General features: G+C 42.9%; 1 protein-coding gene across 1 annotated transcript in view; it reads right to left on the bottom strand.

Moving 5' to 3' along the window:
- The window catches only part of frzb (frizzled related protein), a 102,062-nt gene extending 92,412 nt beyond the window's left edge, over nucleotides 1-9,650 (bottom strand). Inside the window, exons 1-5 of the mRNA XM_083776099.1 lie at nucleotides 9,074-9,650; nucleotides 7,460-7,708; nucleotides 3,992-4,027; nucleotides 2,950-3,006; nucleotides 2,433-2,498 (exon numbers count right to left, since the gene is read on the bottom strand). Coding sequence (XP_083632225.1) covers nucleotides 2,433-2,498; nucleotides 2,950-3,006; nucleotides 3,992-4,027; nucleotides 7,460-7,708; nucleotides 9,074-9,278 — 613 coding nt within the window. The 5' untranslated portion in view covers nucleotides 9,279-9,650. The remainder of the gene's footprint in view (nucleotides 1-2,432; nucleotides 2,499-2,949; nucleotides 3,007-3,991; nucleotides 4,028-7,459; nucleotides 7,709-9,073) is intronic.
- Between the last annotated feature and the right edge of the window lie 11,743 nt (nucleotides 9,651-21,393).

The following is a 21,393-nucleotide window of genomic DNA, read 5'->3' as shown; positions in this document are numbered from 1 at the left end:
CAGGTCACGTACGGGACATTGTCCAGTGTTGGCTGTTCACACATGTGGAACGCAACAGGACATTAAATGTCCGTTTCAGATGCATTCTGAGACTTCTGACATGTGAGAGGCTGTGTTAGTGCATGCATGGACGGTAGACGCATAATATGTTAGCTAACAGCATGCAGGAGATTCAAGGATCAAATGTGATCTTTTTTAATTCATTTCGACGTCAGCAAGGGTTCACATGCTGTCACAACGGGTTCCATAAAGCCAAATCAAATGGGTTCAGATCTGAGCCAAGTCTCCTGAGGAGGCGCGTCTGAAGCCTGGGGTATCCGGATGTAAAAACAAATCCATCCTTCCTTCCAGATGAGTTGAATTGCTTGGCACGCAGTCTCTCACCGATGCGGCAAAAAGACACGTCTTTCGGTACCGTACTAGACGAGTTACAAGCAACTTCTCGACAAAACGAGCCATAGCCTAGCTGCTGCCCGCATTACTCTAGGAGAGGAGGGGAGGCTCATCTCTCTTTGACAATAAAAACCTCACCAACACACCCACTCACTCCATGTAAATTCACCAGACTATTACCTCGTCCATTCGCACACCGGGTCTCTTGGGCTTTGTCGGATATTAAACACACAGCAAGCAGGCAGTGTGTAAGGTAAAACTGACTCGGACATAATGCATTCACACGTAGATCAGAGTAGTAGTTAATGGCTGGATAACTTTCACTTTACAGTGCGTGTGTGAAAAGTACTCTAGATGGCGCTTATATACGTGTTGATGTCTTCTATCGGATATAACTTGGTCTGAGTGTGCAGCATAATGGGAATGTACCGGTAAGAAGGGAAATGTCCACATTCGCTGGGAAAAGTGGGAACATTTATCGTACATTTACACTTTATTATCACCAACAGATCGTCAAAGACACTCATCACCCCAGCCACATTCACACATGGCTGCGGCCACGGCCAGGCAAGTGATACCTTACACCAGTGGTTCCCAAAGTTTTTCATGTCAAGGACCCCCAAATTGACACTAATTATCCCGCAGACCCCCATTTGAAAAGATATGCCAGGGAACCCTCCATAAGAGAAGAGCATATATCAAAAGCAGGATTCATCGCCATGCTGGCTTGAGGTGGACATTTTTGTCAGCATTTTTGCTACGGACATATAAAATGAGTGGACAATAATATTACCAGAAACACGTTAGAAGCTATCCCTGAATAACCATAACAGTTCTGTAACAGGTCCATTTTGTTACATTTGTACCACTCTCAGAGTTAAGGGGGTACCTTGCATATAAAACATTTAAGAAACACTAGTACTATCTTTCATAGTAAATCAGCGTCATACATATTCCCTGAGACATTTGGGGCCCTATCTTGTGACACCCCTTACCCCTTATCCCTAAATGTATTTGCCATGTTTTACTATTTTGAAAAACATTTTCAAATGTTCAACTAGTCGATCTACACGTTGTAGATCGGCTTGTAGATTGGCTATATGAAGTATTTTAAGAGGCTTTTCAAAAAAGTTAAAACATGGCAAATAGGTTTAAGGATAAGGGGTAATAAGGGGTGGCGCAAGATATAGCCCCACCTTGACATTCAGTAGTTGCGTCTTATGATCAAAATAAGAACATTATAATGGCTGCCTCCTCCGTCAAACTGAAAGTCCTCCCAGCCTGTCTGTCCACCACGTCAAGAGCTTTCAGCCGCTCTGCCCCTCACCTCTGGCGGCGGTGGCTCAGGGGTAGAGTGCCTGGATGGTAACCGTAAGGTTGCCAGTTCGAACCCGGGCTCCCCCAGAGTTACTGTCGAAGTGTCCTTGAGCAAGACACTGAACCCCTAATTGCTCCCGATGTGCTAGTTGGTGCCTTGCATGGTTTCCGCTGCCATCGGTGTATGAATGGGTGAATGTAATGCACAATCTCTGTAAAGCGCCTTGGATAAAGGCGCTATATAAATGCACCATTTACCATTTACCTCTGGAACTCCCTCCCCCCTGACATCAGAAACATGGACCGTCTCTATCACCATATTCCAAACTCACCTCAAAACCCACCTGTTTAGGCAGGCTTATGACTCTGTGTGACCTGTGTCTTCTGCTGCAAGCTGTGTTTTGTTCTGCTTTTAACTATGTTTTTGTACTGTTTTTAACCTGTACGGCGACCTTGAGTGCCCTGAGTGCGCCTTATAAATAAAATGTATTATTATTATTATTATTATAATGGTGTGTAAAAAATAAATGTGAACATTTGACACATACAAGACCAAGTCTTTGCCACGGACACAGTACGGACCTGTTGATGACCCCTGATCAAAAGCCGTTCGACCAGATTGCATCTGGCAACCATATTGCTGCATGCCCTGCATGCATGTTGTCTTGTCAACACATTCCTAAACATACTGTATGTTACCAGAGCTAAATATGTCACTTTACCATAGTTGTAGTTGTTCTTCAGATAGGTCTTCAGCCCCAGTCTGACCGCTTTACATTTACAGCCATCTACATGTGCGCACGCACGCACACACACACACACACACACACACACACACACACACACACACACAGTGATGGCATTAAGACAGTCTGTACAACTCTTCTCCATCTGTTCTGTTACAGCAAACAAACAAGTCACAATATCGTTGCTGTCGTTCGAGGTCGCGTGCACGCATCTGCCTAGGTGACGGCAGACTGCTGGGTGAGCGCTGGCGCTTTGGCATGGGGGGTCAGATCAACATAGGTCAGCTCCATATGGAGATCTAAGGGTGGCAGCGGGGGACATTACTATACTAGGTATTGGACATACAAGGTTTCTACCCGACAACAACACACACACACACACACACACACACACACACACACACACACACACACACACACACACACACACAGAATGATTTATTGATTGGTTACCGTTGGGCCCTATAGACTGAATGATTTATTGATTGGTTACCGTTGGGCCCTTTGCAATGCAGGTTGTGGGAGTCCATGGGAAAGTCTGGACTGGATTCTGGAAAACAGAAAGAGAACAGAAAGTATAATTGTATCCCTGGCAAAGGGATTAGTGTTTTTAACAATCTAACAATCTAATCTATAGGATATAGGCGCTTTATAAATGCACCATATACATTTTACCATTATTACGTGTCACGACGAAAACTTAAAGATGGAGTGCCATGATTTTTGTACATTTTCTGTTTTGTTCGTGTCAATTTTGCAACACATGTTTTCACCCAGTGTCAATTATCTAATGTAATCCTGGGCGCTACACTTCCTCTGCCAACCTGGGGGGCAACGGACTCCTCATGCATAGAAAGAAGCATGAGGTGTCCAAGCTTCTTCTTTTCACCTGACAGGGGGGGGGGGGGGGGTTTCCCGGGCCGGACGTAGCGCGTGGGAGGAACACATTATTCCGACCAGTTCCTTTCCCCTCCATCGGGCTCCCCGGCTGGCCAGGGGGAGGTAGTTTAGAGACCAGGATTACTGCATGTTTTTGTGAGGGTACCCTGCCTACCCTAGGGGACACGGGGAGGGAGCGCCCACAGCTTCCCCAGCCCAGCGCCCACAGCTTCCCCAGCCCAGCGCCCACAGCTTCCCCAGCGGGAATCGAACCCAGGACCTTCTAGCTGTGAGGCACAGCACTACCAACTGTGCCACTGTGCCCCCCCCCCCCCCCCCCCGGTGTGATTATAATATGCAAATATGTCTTCCCTGTGTATTTTTGGTTTCTTGCTGAAAGCCTTCGAGTCAAAAGGCTCAATCGAATATACACCACTTCAGTGACACACTAAAATCACCCCCTCCCTCTTTATCATACAACACACAGCTGTGGGCGTAGCTTAAGTTCAGGTGGGAGGTGCTAAGGTGAAAACCAGGTATACTTAATGAACTGGTGGTTGTGGCCACATAAAAACATAATACTTTCACACTTGAGAAACCACTGGCCTACAGTGTATCTAGCTATAGGCATGATGTCAAAAGGTCATCACACTCACCTGGGTTACACCTGGATGGGTCCTGGTAGTACGGGTCTGAGACAGAGAGAACATTCATTAATTCATCCATCCATTCATCCATCCATCCATCCATCCATCCATCCATCCATCCATCCATCCATCCATTCATTCATTCATTCATTCATTCATTCATCCATCCATCCATCCATCCATCCATTCACAGTCGCATCGGAAAACAAAGTGAGTTGATCACTTATGTGAGTTGGAAGTGAGTTGATCAAACATAATACATTTTTGGAAGGACCCCTAGGGGTCACCACACTGAGAACCACACAGGTTCATGCTATTCCCCCCACTTCCACTGTCCTGCTGATCAGGTGCCGGGGTCAACCACCAGGGGGCAGTAGCTCAACTACAACAACAACAACAACAACAACAACAACAACAACAACTCAATAATCCCCTGCTGGCTTCCTTCCCAGGGACACTTTACTTATTTATTTATTTTTATGTTTTTTTTTGTGGCTTTCGCCTTTTTTATGGGCAGATAGACAGTAGGCTGACAGGAAATAGTGAGAGAGATGTGGGGGTGACATGCAGTAAAGGCCATTGGGAGTCGAACCCGCAGCACACTGCCAGACTGGATTACCAGACAAGGTGCCTGGACCGCTGAGCCACGGCCCAGGCTGGGACACTTTACTCTTGTGTGTGTTGGCGGGCACTGCTGTCTAGGAGAGAACCCAGGTGGGTGGGTGAGTGCGTGCGTGTTTGTGTATGCAAATGTTCTTTTTTTGTTTGACTTGTAAATTATGTACTTATTTGTTTTGAAGAAGTAATGTTTAATGCACCAATGCGTTCGTTGTGGCCTGTTGTTTGTTTTAGGAGCTTATCTGGAGCAAAGGAATGTCTGCTTTCTGACCTTATAAATAGAATTTGCCATGCATGTCTCTCTCTCTCTCTCTCTCTCTCTCTCTCTCTCTCTCTCTGTTATTTGTTTTCTGAGGCTGTACTCCAGACTAAAATTTATTTTTGTATACAATTTACATTTAAGAGATTTAGCAGACGCTCTTAATCCAGAGTGATTTACAGTAAGTAAACCATAAGAACCTATCATCAGTCTAACATCAGAATATATGTACATTGAAACTATACACACTGTAGGATGCCAGATCTTTAATGCACCTGGCATCTGTCTACATGACATGTCATCTGAATTCTAAAATTACATTTTTAGCCTTTGCATATACGCCTCCAAGCATACTGTAGGAGATTTTTTCCGATCTTCAAGCCCTCAGCGGCTACTGTGTGTTCAGTGCGATGAACTATAAACTGGGCTTAGCACAACACACCTGTATGCTTCCCTTATCCTCTCCTCCATTTATAAATCGGGTGAGATTACATGTTATTGATACTTTTTCCTTTTCTTCTGGGTAGCTCAGTCGGCATAGAGCTCTCACCTTTGCACCACAAAGTCATTGGTGTTGAACCACAGGTGAATAGCACGGCTTGGGGTACGTCCCGGCAAGTCGGGTGCATGTGTTATAGTTATACATACCAACAGTCAGACACACCATTACCCAAACCCTAACCTCTCCTCACCAGGCTTTCCACCTCGGAGGAAAGCCTGGTCTCTATTCCAAAAGTGCCGGTGTGAACCGGTCAGGAACGGATGATATCGTTACGTCATGTTGTAGTATTGTTTTGTAGTCATCAGGCAGGAACAATCAAACGGAACTTCCTTTTCCCTCAAATCGGAAGAATAACAATAAAAGCTCTCGTACCCTGTAGCTTTTATTGAGAAAAATCAGTTTGAGGGAAAAGGAAGTTCTGGAAGATTGATGACTACAAAACGATACTACAACATGACGTAGCGATATCATCCGCTCCCGACCGGTTCACCATTCAATGGAATGGTGCCGAGGCTACCCAAACCCTAACCTCATATAGGAACTTAGCACTTACTAACACTTTATGTAGTATAATCATTAAGGAAAGTTTATGCATGTACTATGTGTACTCTTCATTTCCATTTTTCCACCCATTCAGTTTTTCTTTTTTGAAAATAATTTGGGGACCCCCCAAAATAATTTCGCGACCCCCCGACCCACGGGTTGAGAACCCCTGCTATAGTGTATAGTACTGTATACGCATAGTTTCATTAAATACTATAAATAGATTATTCTACTGTTGAAAACAAAGCTGGAGAAGACTTTTCCGCATCGAGATGCATTGTTGTTGTTGTGAGCTTTTAGATCAGCCAGTTTCACTATTTGAAATAGGGCTTGTGTTGAGTTTTGTTAATTATCTACAAGTTCTTTTCATATCAGATCAGAAGTAGCAGATGTAGAACCTTTGGAGCTTGTGGATCTGCTAGTTTTGATGCTTTTGTGTGACAATGTAGTTTAATCAGACATACAAAGACTACAGTACTCGAGTAAATGTACTTTGTTACTGACACACAGTCAGTTACCCAGTGTTCTGTTCTCCTGGCCATAAATGGACGCGCTCCGCTCAGAGGTTTTGACCTCCAGGAAAGCACTTGCAGATAGGCCTACTTAAGCACCATATTAAACGTATACTACAAATCAACTGGGCTCATGCAGGCCGGCCTGACATATCAGTGGTCAAACGGTATATAATGCTGTCCTGGAGCTGTGGTCAAGCTGCAGGGTGGCCATAGCTTAGTGGCTAGAGAGGAGAGGAGAGGAGAGGAGAGGAGAGGAGAGGAGAGGAGAGGAGAGGACCTTCCCGTCCGGGAAACAGGAATGTCCCAGATCGGTGCCCAGGCCTAGAGCTGCTCTGTGTGTGGAACCTTAAAGACCCAGTGGAATTAAAAATACGTTCTTCACACTTTTAGAACACATGGGAAAAAATGAGAACATTTTCACTTTTGTGCATTTGTATCTAAAAAGTCCATAAAATCTAAATTTAATTACTTCCTGAAAACTAAAACGTGCTGCGTGATGACGTATCGAGGCTCATATCAATAAAAATGAAGCTCACCCGTTTGATTCCTAATGCTGCATCGTCCTCCAAACACAGGTAGTTTTGATTACAAACTACTCCGTTTTTCAAGATTACATCCAGACCATGTCAGAGTGTATTACTCGCTGTAAACTTAATCATAAGTCACGCTAAAATATGTAGGTTGTGTATAGGTTAGAGATAAGCCCCTGGCTTTGCTGCCGTCTCTCTGTCACTTTGTAAACAAACATGGAGAGACGTACCATAGCCTGGAGGGATGCCACGCTCTGATTGGTTCAGAAACTTTAGCGTTAAATCACTCTAGATTAAGAGCGTCTGCTAAATGCCTAAATTGTAAATTATATATCCTTCAATGTGTCTAATTTATTTTTTTATTTTTGGAGCGGGAACTTTGGGGGGTGGGAAGGCTAACATATCCTTTTTTTGGTATGCTATTGTTTTATTGATCCACAAAAATATGAACAAAAACCTTTTAACAAAAAAATACTATAGTAACAATAATAAACTAAAATCACCACCGACCTGGCCCGTCGGCCTTGACGATAGCCTCGGGCGAGATGCAGACCCCGCGGTCGTACACAGGCAGCTCGGAGCAGGCTAGGCTGTCGGGCCAGGTGTGGTTGTAACGCTTCATGACGGGCTCGCAGCCGCCCCGCGCGCGCTCGCACACCGCCTTGCAGGGCCGGATGGGCTCGTGCTGGAAGTCGATGGTGCAGATGGGAGCATACATGGCGCACAGGAAGAACAGCAGGTCGGCGCTGCAGCCCGTCCCTGTGCACGCACAAACGCACACGCACACGCACACGACACACACACACACACACACACACACACACACACACACACACACACACACACACACACACACACACACACAATACAGGGAGAGAGAGAGTTTAGCTCGGCCATATAACTACATGTATACTATATGTATCAACAGCAGAGAAACTACCTTGAAATATATTTGGGCGGGAAGAAAATGTGTTATTTCAAATATATTTGATTGATTGATTGATTGATTGATTGATTGATTGATTGATTGATTGACTGACTGACAGACAGTCAAACACACGTCAAAAAGGATCACCGAAAATGTCCTTGTGGTCTTGTTTACATTCAGGTATTCAATTCATAATCATGACATGCAAAATAACAACACAATTCAAATCATCATATATAATAAAAAGATATGTACAGGTTGGGGATTTTTTTTTCTTTTTTTCATTCTTTATAGGTTAATGTATTGGGTTTGATTTTGATTATGTTAAATATTACTGGTATATATATTATTTATTTGGAACTTGGGTTCCAAAGTGCTATTAGTGCTATTCCACATTAGAAAAGACTCCTATGGACAGGTGTTGAAAACTACCACTCGTAGTTCAGCCAATGTAATGCCATGTCCATCCTGTCAAATAAATAAACATAACATAATGTTGCTCCCAGTATACACAACAGTATCAGACTGTGGTTGTACTGGTCAGCTCCCAGTACAACAGTATCAGACTGTGGTTGTACTGGTCAGATCCTATACAACAGTATCAGACTGTGGTTGTACTGGTCAGCTCCCAGTACAACAGTATCAGACTGTGGTTGTACTGGTCAGATCCCAGTACAACAATATCAGACTGTGGTTGTACTGGTCAGTATAGAACTTCTACAGAATCTGTATTAAATGTGAAGCAGTTTGAGAGATTGAAGTTTACAAAAATAATATATATGATTACCGTATAGAGTTCTGTGCCTGGAAACTATCAGTCAACTATATCTGTCTGTCTGTCTGATCTATAGTATAGTCATTCAAACTGCTCTACAGCCCTATATGGTAAGCAGGCCTACTAGTTACCAAAATATGGCCATAGCACAGCGTTGTCCTGCCGTGCTGTGGTGGAGATGGTTGGCTGGGTACAGTATGGTTAGTTAGTTACCGTAGATATAGGTAGATAGTTAGTTAGGTAGTTTAAGTAAGGTAAGTTTTAGGTATAGGTAGAGTTACCTAGACCTTCAAACTGCTTTATAGCCAGGACAGTGTTTTCCTATGAGTGCTGTGGTGGAGGTGGTTGGGTACAGTATAGTTAGTTAGGTACTAGGTAGGTAGGTAGGTAGGTTAGTAGGTATAGGTATAGGTATAGTTACCTAGTAGACCTTCAAACTGCTCTATAGCCAGGACAGCGTTGTCCTGGGTGCTGTGGTGTAGGTGGTTGGGCATCTTGGTCATGTTCCAGGGCATGGAACGGCACAGCGGGATGCGCACGGGTTCGCAGGACGCAGCGTGCGCAGCGCGCCACCACGGCGCGCACGACGAGAGGAGGCAGCACAGCAACGCGGCCAGGCGAAACATGACGAAGATGATGATGATGAAGATGAGGATGACAGCTCAAACAACCGCACTTCTTCTTTCGGTAGCCTTCAACAACAACAAACACTGTTTTAAAAAGTCGTTTTCAAGAAAAGAGTCCAAACTTCCCACTCTTGTGTTTTCAGTGAAAACAGTGTCTTCTTTGTTCGTTTCTAATTCCTTCAAAACGGTCGGACAAACGGTGGACGAAAGGTCGACTCGTATAGGCTATAGATACCAGGAGGAGGAATGATCGTTTTTTTTTTTTTTATCCTTTTTCTATCAGAACTATGTGTGCGTTATGTGTCTTTGGCTCATCGCTCCTGTAGCCTATACAGAGCCCCCTCTCTCTCTCTAGTCCGCCTCCGAGCTCCCTCCCTCTTAAGGGCAGGCGGTTCTTATTCTGAAGCCTTCTTCATCATCATCATCATCATCCATGCATCCATCCCTCCTCCGTCTCTCTCTCTCTCTCTCTCCAAACCCTTTTAAAACCACTTCCCTGCAGCTACGAGTGGACCCATAGGCTATATACTATAGGCTACTGTCACAGACCGTTCTGTTTATGCCATATGAAATGGGTTTGAATCATTTTGATTGAAAAGTTTTTATAATGTAATCTTAAATGTACAGTAGGCTATAGCTGGGGCATAGTTGGCAACATTGGCTTGGCACAGGGTCACTGGCCTCCTGGTGGCTCTATAATAGACCAATGCAGTGAAAAGGGTGCCATTTCTTCTTATGCCTTGGATGCAGGCAATTAGATTATTTGAGGCATTTTTTTCCAAAAATGTGTTTTGCAAAAATCCACCTGTTGAATGTGAAAAGCGTGGGATATATTCCTCAGCCTAGTCTGTGAAAGATTTCACGTAAATTGCACGCTGGCTTTTTGTTCAAAACGGGTCAATCCTGCAAACTTGCCAATTAGCCAATGTTAGCCATAGGATCGAATATGAAAATCGGACAGATCCAGCTTGAACACATGACTTAGATAGTGTGTAACGATTTGCGGGATTTTTGGTTTTTCTAAAGTTGGCCTCCTGGTAGCGCTATAACAGGCCGTTCTGGAAAATTTGGGGCAGAGGTTCATCGTTGGCATCCAGGGAGTGTGTGTGCAAAATTTGGCATTGACCGAGTTAACAGTGCCGGAGTCCGGAGATTAGCTGTACACAGACGGACGGACAGACGGACGGAGTGCAAAACATATATAACTCTCTCCCCATGCCTTTGGCCTGGTGGAGACAATTAAGCTCTCAATGCATGCAAATCCTGGACATAATTCTACATTCATTCAAACTGAACTCTGACTGGGGTTGGAGTCTGGGAGATAGGTGGGTTATTTACTTATTTCTAATGATCATTACAAATGTCCTGATGTCCATAATGTTGACATGGCACACTGACTATTCAGAAAATAAAAACACAGCACTTCAGTCAAAAAGGTTGCGAACCCTGGGCTACACATGTGGTTGTATATCAGTGTTGAGAGGATGGGGGTAGCCTATACCAACCCCTTAAGGGGCCAAACATATTTTAGAACCCCTGGCCAATGATTATTATTTATTTATTTATTAGTAAAACTATACCACAATATAAACATATACCTGTATTAAAGGCATGTATTAAAAAACAATACTTATGTACTTAATTACAAAAGCATTAATTTTCCAGCGAAATAGGCCTATAGGCTATCAAAGTATGTAAAAGTAATTAAACAGTTTTAATGTTTAGACTTAGCCCAAGTATAAAAAGGGTCTTAAAATGGTAGCCTATACACATATTAACAATACATCTGCTAAATCCGAGTACAATTGAATCATGAATTGAGTACAAAAGGACCCCAAGGGAAAATAACCAATACATAGTCGTTCTTGCATTCATCCCTTTAGCATGCCCTGTATTGTACCGTGCATTGCCTAGTCTGAGATGTAGCAGATTAGAAGTATATAGGCTACAACAAATAAAAAAAATATAAATCCCCCCAGCCAAGACCCAGCCTGCAACAGCCCTACCAATCGGGCTCAGCCCTATGGGCACGACAGGTTGTGCGTCGGTCTGGTGAGTGCTCCTGCACATCACTACACGTATAGTTACTTAGTTTCCACCACTCTCCTCAATCTTCTCCTTCCACCCCCCTTAGCTCCTTCTTAAAGTTAAAGTCCTATTTGTCACATCGATGTTGCTCTGTAAAGCACTTTGAGCTGCATTTCATGTCATGAAAGGTGCTATGCAAATAGTTTTATTATTTTATTAATATTACTACATGCATTGCTATGCAAAATTTGTTATCCGCATTTGACCCATCTCTTGGAGCGGTGAGCTGCAGCCGTGCCGGAATCATTTTGTAGTTGATCTAACCCCCCAATCCAACCCTTGATGCTGAGTACCAACCAGGGAGGCATGACCCAGCCGGGGATCAAACCCCGACCTCCCAGTTTCAGGGTAGACACTCTAACCACAAGGCCACTGCTGAGTTGGTTCTATCCACCGTTTCCTCTCCCTCTCTTATGTTAAAGCTCTGATCTTCTTCTTTTGATTCCATTTAGATGAAAAGTCAACAGCAGATAATCCATTTACACAATTCACTCTTACCATGCCTCCATCATCTTCACTCAGAGAGCAAGAGAGAGGGGTGTGTGTGTGTGTGTGTGTGTGTGTGTGTGTGTGTGTGTGTGTGTGTGTGTGTGTGTGTGTGTGTGTGTGTGTGGCCTACCTGTATTGTCATACTTGTGAGGGCCACATGCCCCCAATAAATTATACTAGTAAAGGCATTTTATCAGGTATTTGACCAATCTGGGAACTAAATTGTTACCAAGAAATGTCTTCACCAATGTGTTTCTAAAGGTGTCTAATAACATGTACAGTACTAAAAGTTTGAAATTCAACTCCCGGGGGAAATTGAGTTATTAGCATAATATGAGACCATACCCATAACATCCTATATAAAGAAAAAAAGTCAAAATTTCATCATTCTTTCAGTAGCATGTGACATATGAAACTAGCAGGTTTTCATGATTCTGAATCCATTCCAAGCATTAGTTTTGCACAAAAAACACTCCTTGGGAGGAAAACGGCCATAGCCGTCATCACAAACATGATGAGGTCAGCACATTTGGTGGATATGGCCTAATTTAGCCCAAGGAGTGTTTTTTGTGCAAAACTAATGCTTGGAATGGATTCAGAATCATGAAAAACCCCTAGTTTCATATGTCACATGCTACTTTTTGTATTTTTGGCCTTATATAGGATGTTATGGGTATGGTCACATTTTATGCTAATAACTCAATTTCCCACAGGAGTTTAATTTCAAACTTTTAGTACATGTTATTAGACACATTTAGAAACACATTGGTGAAGAAATGTCTTGGTAACGATTTAGTTCCCAGATTTTCATAGATTTCTCTTACTATACAGTATACTAGAATTTGATAAATAGACATTTTGTGAGGACCATTTAAGTTGGGGTCAGCATTTAAATGTTAGGTTTAGGGGTCAGGGTTAGAGCAATCTGGGAAATCACACAAGTGAGGGGCGCTCTTATCATCATAGGTCATCATATACATCATCTCATTCCGGTCAATCAAAATTTGCATTCCTCCCTTTGGTCATCAATGTGTTTTGTTTTTACACTGGCCTAATGTGCATGTGCACACTCACTCAAAACTAGTAGCAAAACAATGTTTGTGTTTGTGTAGCCTGAGCTAACGTGTTAGGTTTCTGTTCTAGAGGGGCGGGTCGCAGCTCAGATTTGCGCACGCCCTGATTGGATCTCATCGATCTGTCCGTCACCCCCGGCCCCTCCTCTCCCCCTAGTGCAGCGCTACGTCACATCATTTGGAGCGACGCCCACCCGGAAGGGTTGACTCCCACTTTTAGACCAGAGCAGCCAATGCGTTCCTCCAGGCTTTACATTTTTGCACCAACAAAAATGAAAGCCTGGTACCGAGGCTAGTGTTTGTGTAACACTTTTGTTTTTGTTTTACACAAACCCTCAATGCTGGACATAGGAGGAGCTAGTGCCCCTCAAAAATCACACCCGTGTGAAGTGAGGGGCGCTCTTAGCATCATACATCATCATACACATTCCGTGCAGATTCCATTCTCAGCCAATAAAATCATCACAGATGTCATTTCGACCAATCACTTTTGGCGTCTAATACTTTCCTGCCCTCACTTTTATCCTCAATAGCCTATGTACTTTTCTCAGCCAATCAAATCATCGCTATTGGGTGATCAGCCAATCACAAGCCAATGTTTGTGCCACTCCGATGACTCGGAGTGGCACAGAGCGCCACACATAACCCAATGGGCGAGGCTCTTAGATTGAAAGACATTTTGGCCGGAAACTCCAAGTCCTATTTAACGGCTGCAGCAAATGTCATTTAATCCACCCCAAACATACTTTTTGTAAGCGAGGATCATATCGTTTTGAGAAATGAGGGGCAAATGTAGCTTGTTTTGACCCAAAAAGAAGAATCCGAGATATTAGCAGTTGATCACCGTAATCAATTTATATTAAAATAGTCGTCCAAAGACGATTTCGGCACCCGGGGCCTTTGGAAAACAGGCTTCAAAAGGGTCAGAGCGATGTCTGACTGATTGTAGATCTGCTATTGTCTGCTTCAGGGTGAATTAAACTTCATAACATTGACAAAAAATAATTACTGTACTAAGATGTTAATGATGTCCTCACAAGAATAGTAACACAAGCGTGTGTGTGTGTGTGTGTGTGTGTGTGTGTGTGTGTGCTTCCCTCCAAATATTTGTTCAGTTAAAACAGCCTGAATCCAATGAGTACACTCTCCACACAGTCCTATTATGCTAGGCTATACATATTAGTAGTACACAGCAGCCTACGAGTACTGCATATTACTAGTAGTATAGTCATATTAGTAGACATAATACCACATACTAGCGTCATAGTTGCTGCTATATTCAGTAGTGTACACTACATTAGCCTAGACATACTACATCAGTGTTGATTTCAATCGTCGACTAAAACTATGACGAAACTTTTTCGTCGACTAACCTTTTTCACTCAAAACAAAGCTATGATGACTAAATCTAAGACTACAGTACATAGTACATTCATTGACAATTTCGTCAATGTTTGACATCAATATTTGGCTTTAAAATATCGCACCTGTGTGTACTGAGCGGTGCAAGTATACTTTTATTGTTATAGCTGGTGTCCTGCTGGGTGAGAGAAGACTGTGTGTGTGTGTGTGTGTGTGTGTGTGTGTGTGTGGGGGGGGTCAATAGATCGCGCGCGCACACACACACACACACACACACACACACACACACACACACACACACACTCTCTTGGGAGCGTTTGGCACCGCTCAAACAGAAATAAACTCTACAAGAGTTTAAGTGCAAAAAGTGCTATGTGTTTCTTTTTGTAAACCAGTGTTTTATGCTATTGCCACATTGCCAACATTACATTTGAGCAGCTTGATGGGCGGGGGGGGGCTGGAACGAATGATAGCTTCAAGCGGTTTGATTTGCACTCTGGCACGCACACGCAGTCCTCTCTAACCGATGACAGAGGCTCAGATTCAGTGAAGAGAGGGAATGAATGCTGTGTGAGTACGCAATGATTCCTGCTTCTCCTTTCAAGACCTCCTCATGCTGGCTATGGGTGGGCTCCGCTCGCCGTGTTTAGTTTATACCGTCTTCACCTAGAACGGTTTTGTTGTTCTACTTTATACCATCGCCATTACCTTAAAACGCTGCTTCTCAAACGTTGGTTGGGGTGCCCATTTGTGGGTCGCCAATGCATTCCTGTGGGTCGCGAGTGGATATCCCTTTATTTATGTTTTCCGTTCCAAAATGTTTTCTAAAGATTTCCACAGACAATAAAAACATAAAACATTTTCACTAGAAGAAAACAAATTAAAAGATTATTTTCAAAAATAATTTCACTAATAATAAAAGAGGCACCCCCCCACTCTCACATCTAACATTATTTATTTAATCCCGGAATCCACACAAGGAAGCTGCCGTTTCGGTTCACGAGAATATATTTTGAAATATATTTTAATTGTATTTCCATTTCTGCTAAGCAGCAAGCTATATACAGTATGCTTAGATGATTTGGATGTATATTAATTTGTGCGACTGTAAAGACGAAACCGAAGTGGGGAGGAGGCTTAACGTCCGCTTTATATCATGAGTCAAGATCAGAGCTTCCGCTGCTCCAGACCGTATGACGGAAGCATTTATATTTTACTCATGATCAGAGCTTCCTTTGCTCTTACACCAAGGAGGTCAAGAAGACACCCTGCAGTAGTTCTGACAGACCTAGACTACGCGGATGACATCAGCATGCTCTCCAACCACTTGGAGCATGAAGCACAGGAGCTCTTGAGCAGAGTGGAGTCAGAGTGTGTCAAGATTGGTCTTCAGCTGATTGCCAAGAAAACGGAGGTGATCACCTATAACATCCAAACGGAACATCCACCTCTCACAAAAACATGAGGCACTGCTCTGAAGGAAGTCAAGGACTTCAAGTACCTGGGCTCATGGGTCAACTCAACAGAGCAAGATCTAAAAGTGAGGAAGGCACTTGCATGGAGGGCCCTGAATGGCATGGCCAGCATATGGAACTCCAACCTCCGCCGACAAATCAAACTCAGCTTCTTCTATGCGACGGTAGAATCTGTTCTCCTATATGGCAGTGAATGCTGGACCCTGAAGCAAACTCTGCAGAAGGCTCTAGATGGGTGCTACACCAGAATGTTACGTGTAGTGCTCAACATCAGCAAGAGTACACATGTTTCCAACGAGAATATGTATGCTGGAATATTCAGGGTGAGTGACAAAATAGAAGCCAGGAGAATGAGACTTGCAGAACACTGCCAAAGACATCAGGAGCTGCCAGCCAGCAAACTGGTGCTGTGGGAACCAACACATGGGCACCGGTCACGAGAACGTCCCATACTATGTGGATGTACTCCAGAACGACGCAGGAGCGCAAAGCACCAACGAGCTGGCCGATTGTATGGAGAACTGGGATGACTGGAAGCGACGATGGAGGACTCGTCTGAGGACAAACTAAAGAGAGAGAGAGAGTATATAACTGAAGCATTTGAAAATTGCGAGAGGCAACAGTCTGGCAACACGAGACTACAGACAAGCTAACAACATGTTGTGGGCTTGTATCGGCTATTTTCAAATAGCCTACATACAGGGTTACAGTGGCTAAACAGATTTAGATTGTATCTTGCTAGGGACCCCCTGGAACACCCCCAAAGGACCCCCAGGGGTCCCCACACGCCACTTTGAGAACCACTGACGTTAAATCACCTTAAACTCTTAATATGGAACCGTTTGTTTTATTATTCACGGACTTGGAGGCTAGGGAGGCAATTTAATTTGAAGTTTTAATGGTTGTGGAGTGGATATCTTATTTTATTTACTTTAGTTTTTTAGGATATGTTTCGGGTCTTTTTTTGTTCTAACTTGTGTCGTACAAATTGGGACTTATATTCCACTGGTGATTCACCATGTTTGGACTGACAGGACCACAGTGGAAACAAGTAACTAAGTACATTAACTTTTTGATGTATTTGTACTTATTTCCAATATCCAATACTTTTACTTCTACTCCACTTATCTCAAATCCAAAATATTGTACTTTTACCCCACTACATTTATTTGAAAACTTTAGTTCACTAGTTACTTTTTAGATTGTGATTATAATTACGAAACAAACAGTAAACTACTTCAGCCCTATATACATTTCGGCCATTTGAAAATAGCTGATGTAGAAGATCGGCTACTTTCAAAAGATACATTTGAGAAATGGGACGGTTTTCAAAGCAAGAAAGAAGACAATACGCAATAAGAACAATATGCACAGATACGACTGAAGATTTGAACACACTTGTGGTCCAAAGGCAAGAGCTCTAATGACTGAGCTTGACTGTTCAAAGGTTTCATTAAAAAAAATTGCTATAGCGCCCCCCTTTGGCCAATTGGAGTAAGACTGCTTCCAGCGCCATTTGGCATGACCCTCTACTATACTGTAAAGTGACATAAGCATATGACGCTGCATGTATGTATTAGGCAGAAGAAGAATTTTCACAAACCAGCAATTTTCATTAGGCTCATAAAAACTTCATTTTTTCACTTAAAAAGAAATTACTACGATTTATTGTCCGTATAGGTCCAAAGTTTACGTGTAGACGTTTTTGTGAATTTTGATCAAAGATCCTGGGAGGAGATACATTTTAACTGTTTTTCATATAATTCAAAATGGCGGGTGATCTAAAGGTCAGAGGTCAAAAGTTCACGGTTCAGTCAGAACTGCTATTTGTGGCGGAAAAAATCACAAAAACAATAAGTGACCAAAGTCACTTCGTGACTTCTTGGTCCCTTAATAATAATAATAAGAGAATGCTATTCATTTTCAAAGAGTCAAAGACATTCCATACATAAAAAAGAAAATAAATGAAAAGAAAAAGAATAGTTTAGGAAGTAGTGAAAATTGCAGATCTATACAAGCTCACAATGTGTTGCATTGTGACACATTGTGAGCTTGTAGATAAATTATTAGTGTGGTTGCCTATACGAAAGCAGATTATTACTTGCGCAAGTATTGTGGTCGTGCTCGTACGAATGCACGTGTATGCTCGGAGGTATATGATGTTGATGGTGACATAATTGTCTCCACCAGGCCGAAGGCATGGGGAGAGAGTATGTTTTGCACTCCGTCCGTCCGTCGTGTGTCCGTCCGTCTGTCTGTGAACAGCTAATCTCCGGCACCGTTAACCCGGTCAATGTCAAATTTTGCACACACACTCCCTGGATGCCAACAATGAACCTCTGCTCCAGACGTTTTTGGACAGTACACCTACAGATTTTGTCCAAACATCACGCAAATTGGTACAGTCTCTCTAGAGCCATTCAACGAAACGGGTCTTTCAGATTTCTCAGACTCCATCCCGATTGGCTAAGATTTGCTGTATTTTCTAATATTACTCCTTCAGATTTTATCCAAATTTCACGCAAATCGGTACACATGTTCTCCATAGTCATGTGATCAAGACGCGTTTGTTTGATTTCTCATAATCCACCTTCATTGCCTACAATTGGCTTCTAAACCTTTCAAGAGTAGCCCGCTTTGTACCAGTTTTGTACAAATTGCCACAACTACTCAACACAGCGTCCGATTGCGGTGAAATTAGCCTCAAATTAGCCTCATGGTGGTGCTACTACAGGCCAAGCCGCGTCTCACACACACACACACACACACACACACACACACACACACACACACACACACACACACACACACACACACACACACACACACACACACACACACACACACACACACACACACACACACACACACACACACACAAAACATGATTATATTTTGCCAAACATCACACACAGTACTCCTATCCTCCTGGTGGAGGGAGACCTGTGCACAGAAGGGCACTTCTTCTAGTTAAGATATGTTTCAATGTTGGGTTATAACTGGCTGCCGATGGTGATGTAATTAGGATATGTGTAGGGTGAATTAAAGATAATGTCTGTATGTATACATGTATGTAATTTTATTACATCACCATCGAAAGCCTGTTATACCCCGGCAATGATACATATCTTAATTACGACACCATCAACAACCATCAGTATATATACCTACGAGCATACGCACATACAGTAAAAAATCCAGCCGACCACAGTATACGTACATACATACGTTACCCAACCAATATTGAAACATATCGTAATTTTGTCACCATTGACAGCCAGTTATAACAAGACTTTAGTATTTAATTTTTTTTTAAGTTTTACAGAGAGGCTGAGATTTGAAAGTTCGGAGCAGCAAGCAGAGCGTGCAAGTATTGCGGTCGTGTTTGGACATACGCACGTGTGCTTGGGAGGTATATATACTGGACGTTGATACCAACCAAGCATAGGTATAGCTATAGTACTTTGAACTTACATGTATACATACATATGTTACCTGTTACCGAACCAATATTGAAACATATTGTAATTACGTCACCAACATTACATCAACATTAACAACCAATAAGATGCCATTTAAATTTTACACATCAAATGATTTTGAAAGATAGATTAATTACGTCATTTTGATTAAATTATAATTCTGCATTTATTGTTATTTACTTGCGCAAGCAGAGTGTATTGTGGTCGTGCTGGTACGAATGCACGTGTATGCTTGGTAGGTATTGATGGTGATGTAATTAAGATATGTATCAATGCCGGGTTATAACTTTGATGGTGACGTAATAAAGATAGGTTTCAGATTACGTATACAGACATTACCTTTAATTCACCCGACACTGAAACATATCCTAATTACGTCACCATCGACAGCCAGTTACTGTATAACCCGACATTGAAACATATCCTAATTACGTCACCATCAACATCAGTATACCTACCAAGAATACGCACGTAAAAAAGCCAGCCGACCACATTCAACTTACATACATGTATACATATACGTTACCTGTTACCCAACCAATATTGAAACATTAATTAATTTTGTCACCATTGACAGCCAGTTATAACCCGACTTTAGTATTTAATTTCAATGTTTTACAGAGAGGCTGAGATTTGAAAGTTCGTAGCGGTCGACAGTACTTGCGCGCTCTGCTTGCACACTAGTAGGCCAACATTGTATGGCCTACTTGTGCACAAGCAGAGCACGCAAGTACTGTATTATTCATACTTTCGTTACGTAATTAACAACAATCAATTACGTAATGTTGTAATTAATACGGATGAGCAGTAGGCACTCGACAGAGTGCAGTTCTAGTTATTATTGCAGTAACTCTGTATTCACCCCTCCGATTGGCCAGTGATTCAGAACTCTTCCCAGGGATTTAGTGCGCTTTGCCCTCATCTTATTGGACGGTATACGTGGTGACACATACCCAACTCAGAGAAACTCTTGTCACACTTTTGCCTATAGTAGTGTGGTTTCCTTTAGAGACAGGCAACCACACTCACAGTTCCGCAAGATTATTGCATCTTTCTGGTTTTCACTCGTGTCGGGCCCAAGGGAGACACAAACCTGGGCTCATACACACAAGACACAAGGTCTTCTTTTCCCTCGGTGGTGATGCCTGGAAGGCAGGCGTGTAGTACAACACTATACGCTAGGCTACACACAAACAACAATGTGCTGCTATTGTATTGCCAGTGGGCTGCCTCACATTTGTCACGGAGGGAGGGAGTTCAAAGTACCCTGCAGGGTCCATGCGATTGGCCAGGGTTTCTCAACCTCGGGTCCGTGGACCACCGGGGGTCCAAATGGAACCCCGGCGTCTGCAACTCTGAGAGAACGAAAATTGACCCTTTATACGGGTTTCTACGTCTGAGGAGGACCAAAAAGTTCCCTTACGGGTCTGTAAGTCTCACAGTGTACAAATGGACACAAATAGCTCCGTTAAGGGTCCATTCATTTCCATGTGTACGGCACGCTGTTTAGTTTAGTTACTAAACTTACTGGCCACTTGTTTGAAGTGAGGGGCGCTCTTAATGTCATACACCAGCATACATCATCGTACATCATCACATTCCGTGCTCAGCCAATCAAATCATCACGAAATGTGGTACGCAACTACGCATTTCGCGCTCATCCAATCAAATCATCACTATGGGGTACATACAAACACAAAAAACTGGGCATAGAAAATGTAAAGAGGTATCAAATGGAGTTCAGACAATTTTATGGAATTGTATAATTTTTTAACAATTATTAGGGGACCCTATTATTAGACAATATTGGGGAATTAACTAGTGTATTATAATAGCACTGGGTCTCAAACCTGTGTCATGTCACTAGCCAAACTGAGTGTGTGTGTGTGTGTGTGTGTGTGTGCGTGTGTGTTTGTGTGTCAGCTGATTTCAGGTCAGATATAGCTGTAATGGTTGTCAGATGTTGAGGAGCAGCGTTGCACGTCAGATTGCCAAGACGTGCGCGCAAGCCTGCAAAACACACACACACACACACACACACACACACACACACACGTCAAACCACACTTGAATCTAGAGGTTTGAACATTCCTTCCTTTCGCAACATCATCCCTTTGCTCTCTCACTCAGTGTATGTAGGTCTGTC

The sequence above is a fragment of the Protomyctophum parallelum genome, assembly GCF_964188405.1.
Source record: "Protomyctophum parallelum genome assembly, chromosome: 11".
Taxonomy (NCBI): domain Eukaryota; kingdom Metazoa; phylum Chordata; class Actinopteri; order Myctophiformes; family Myctophidae; genus Protomyctophum; species Protomyctophum parallelum.
This window is presented reverse-complemented; position numbering and strand designations above follow the sequence as displayed.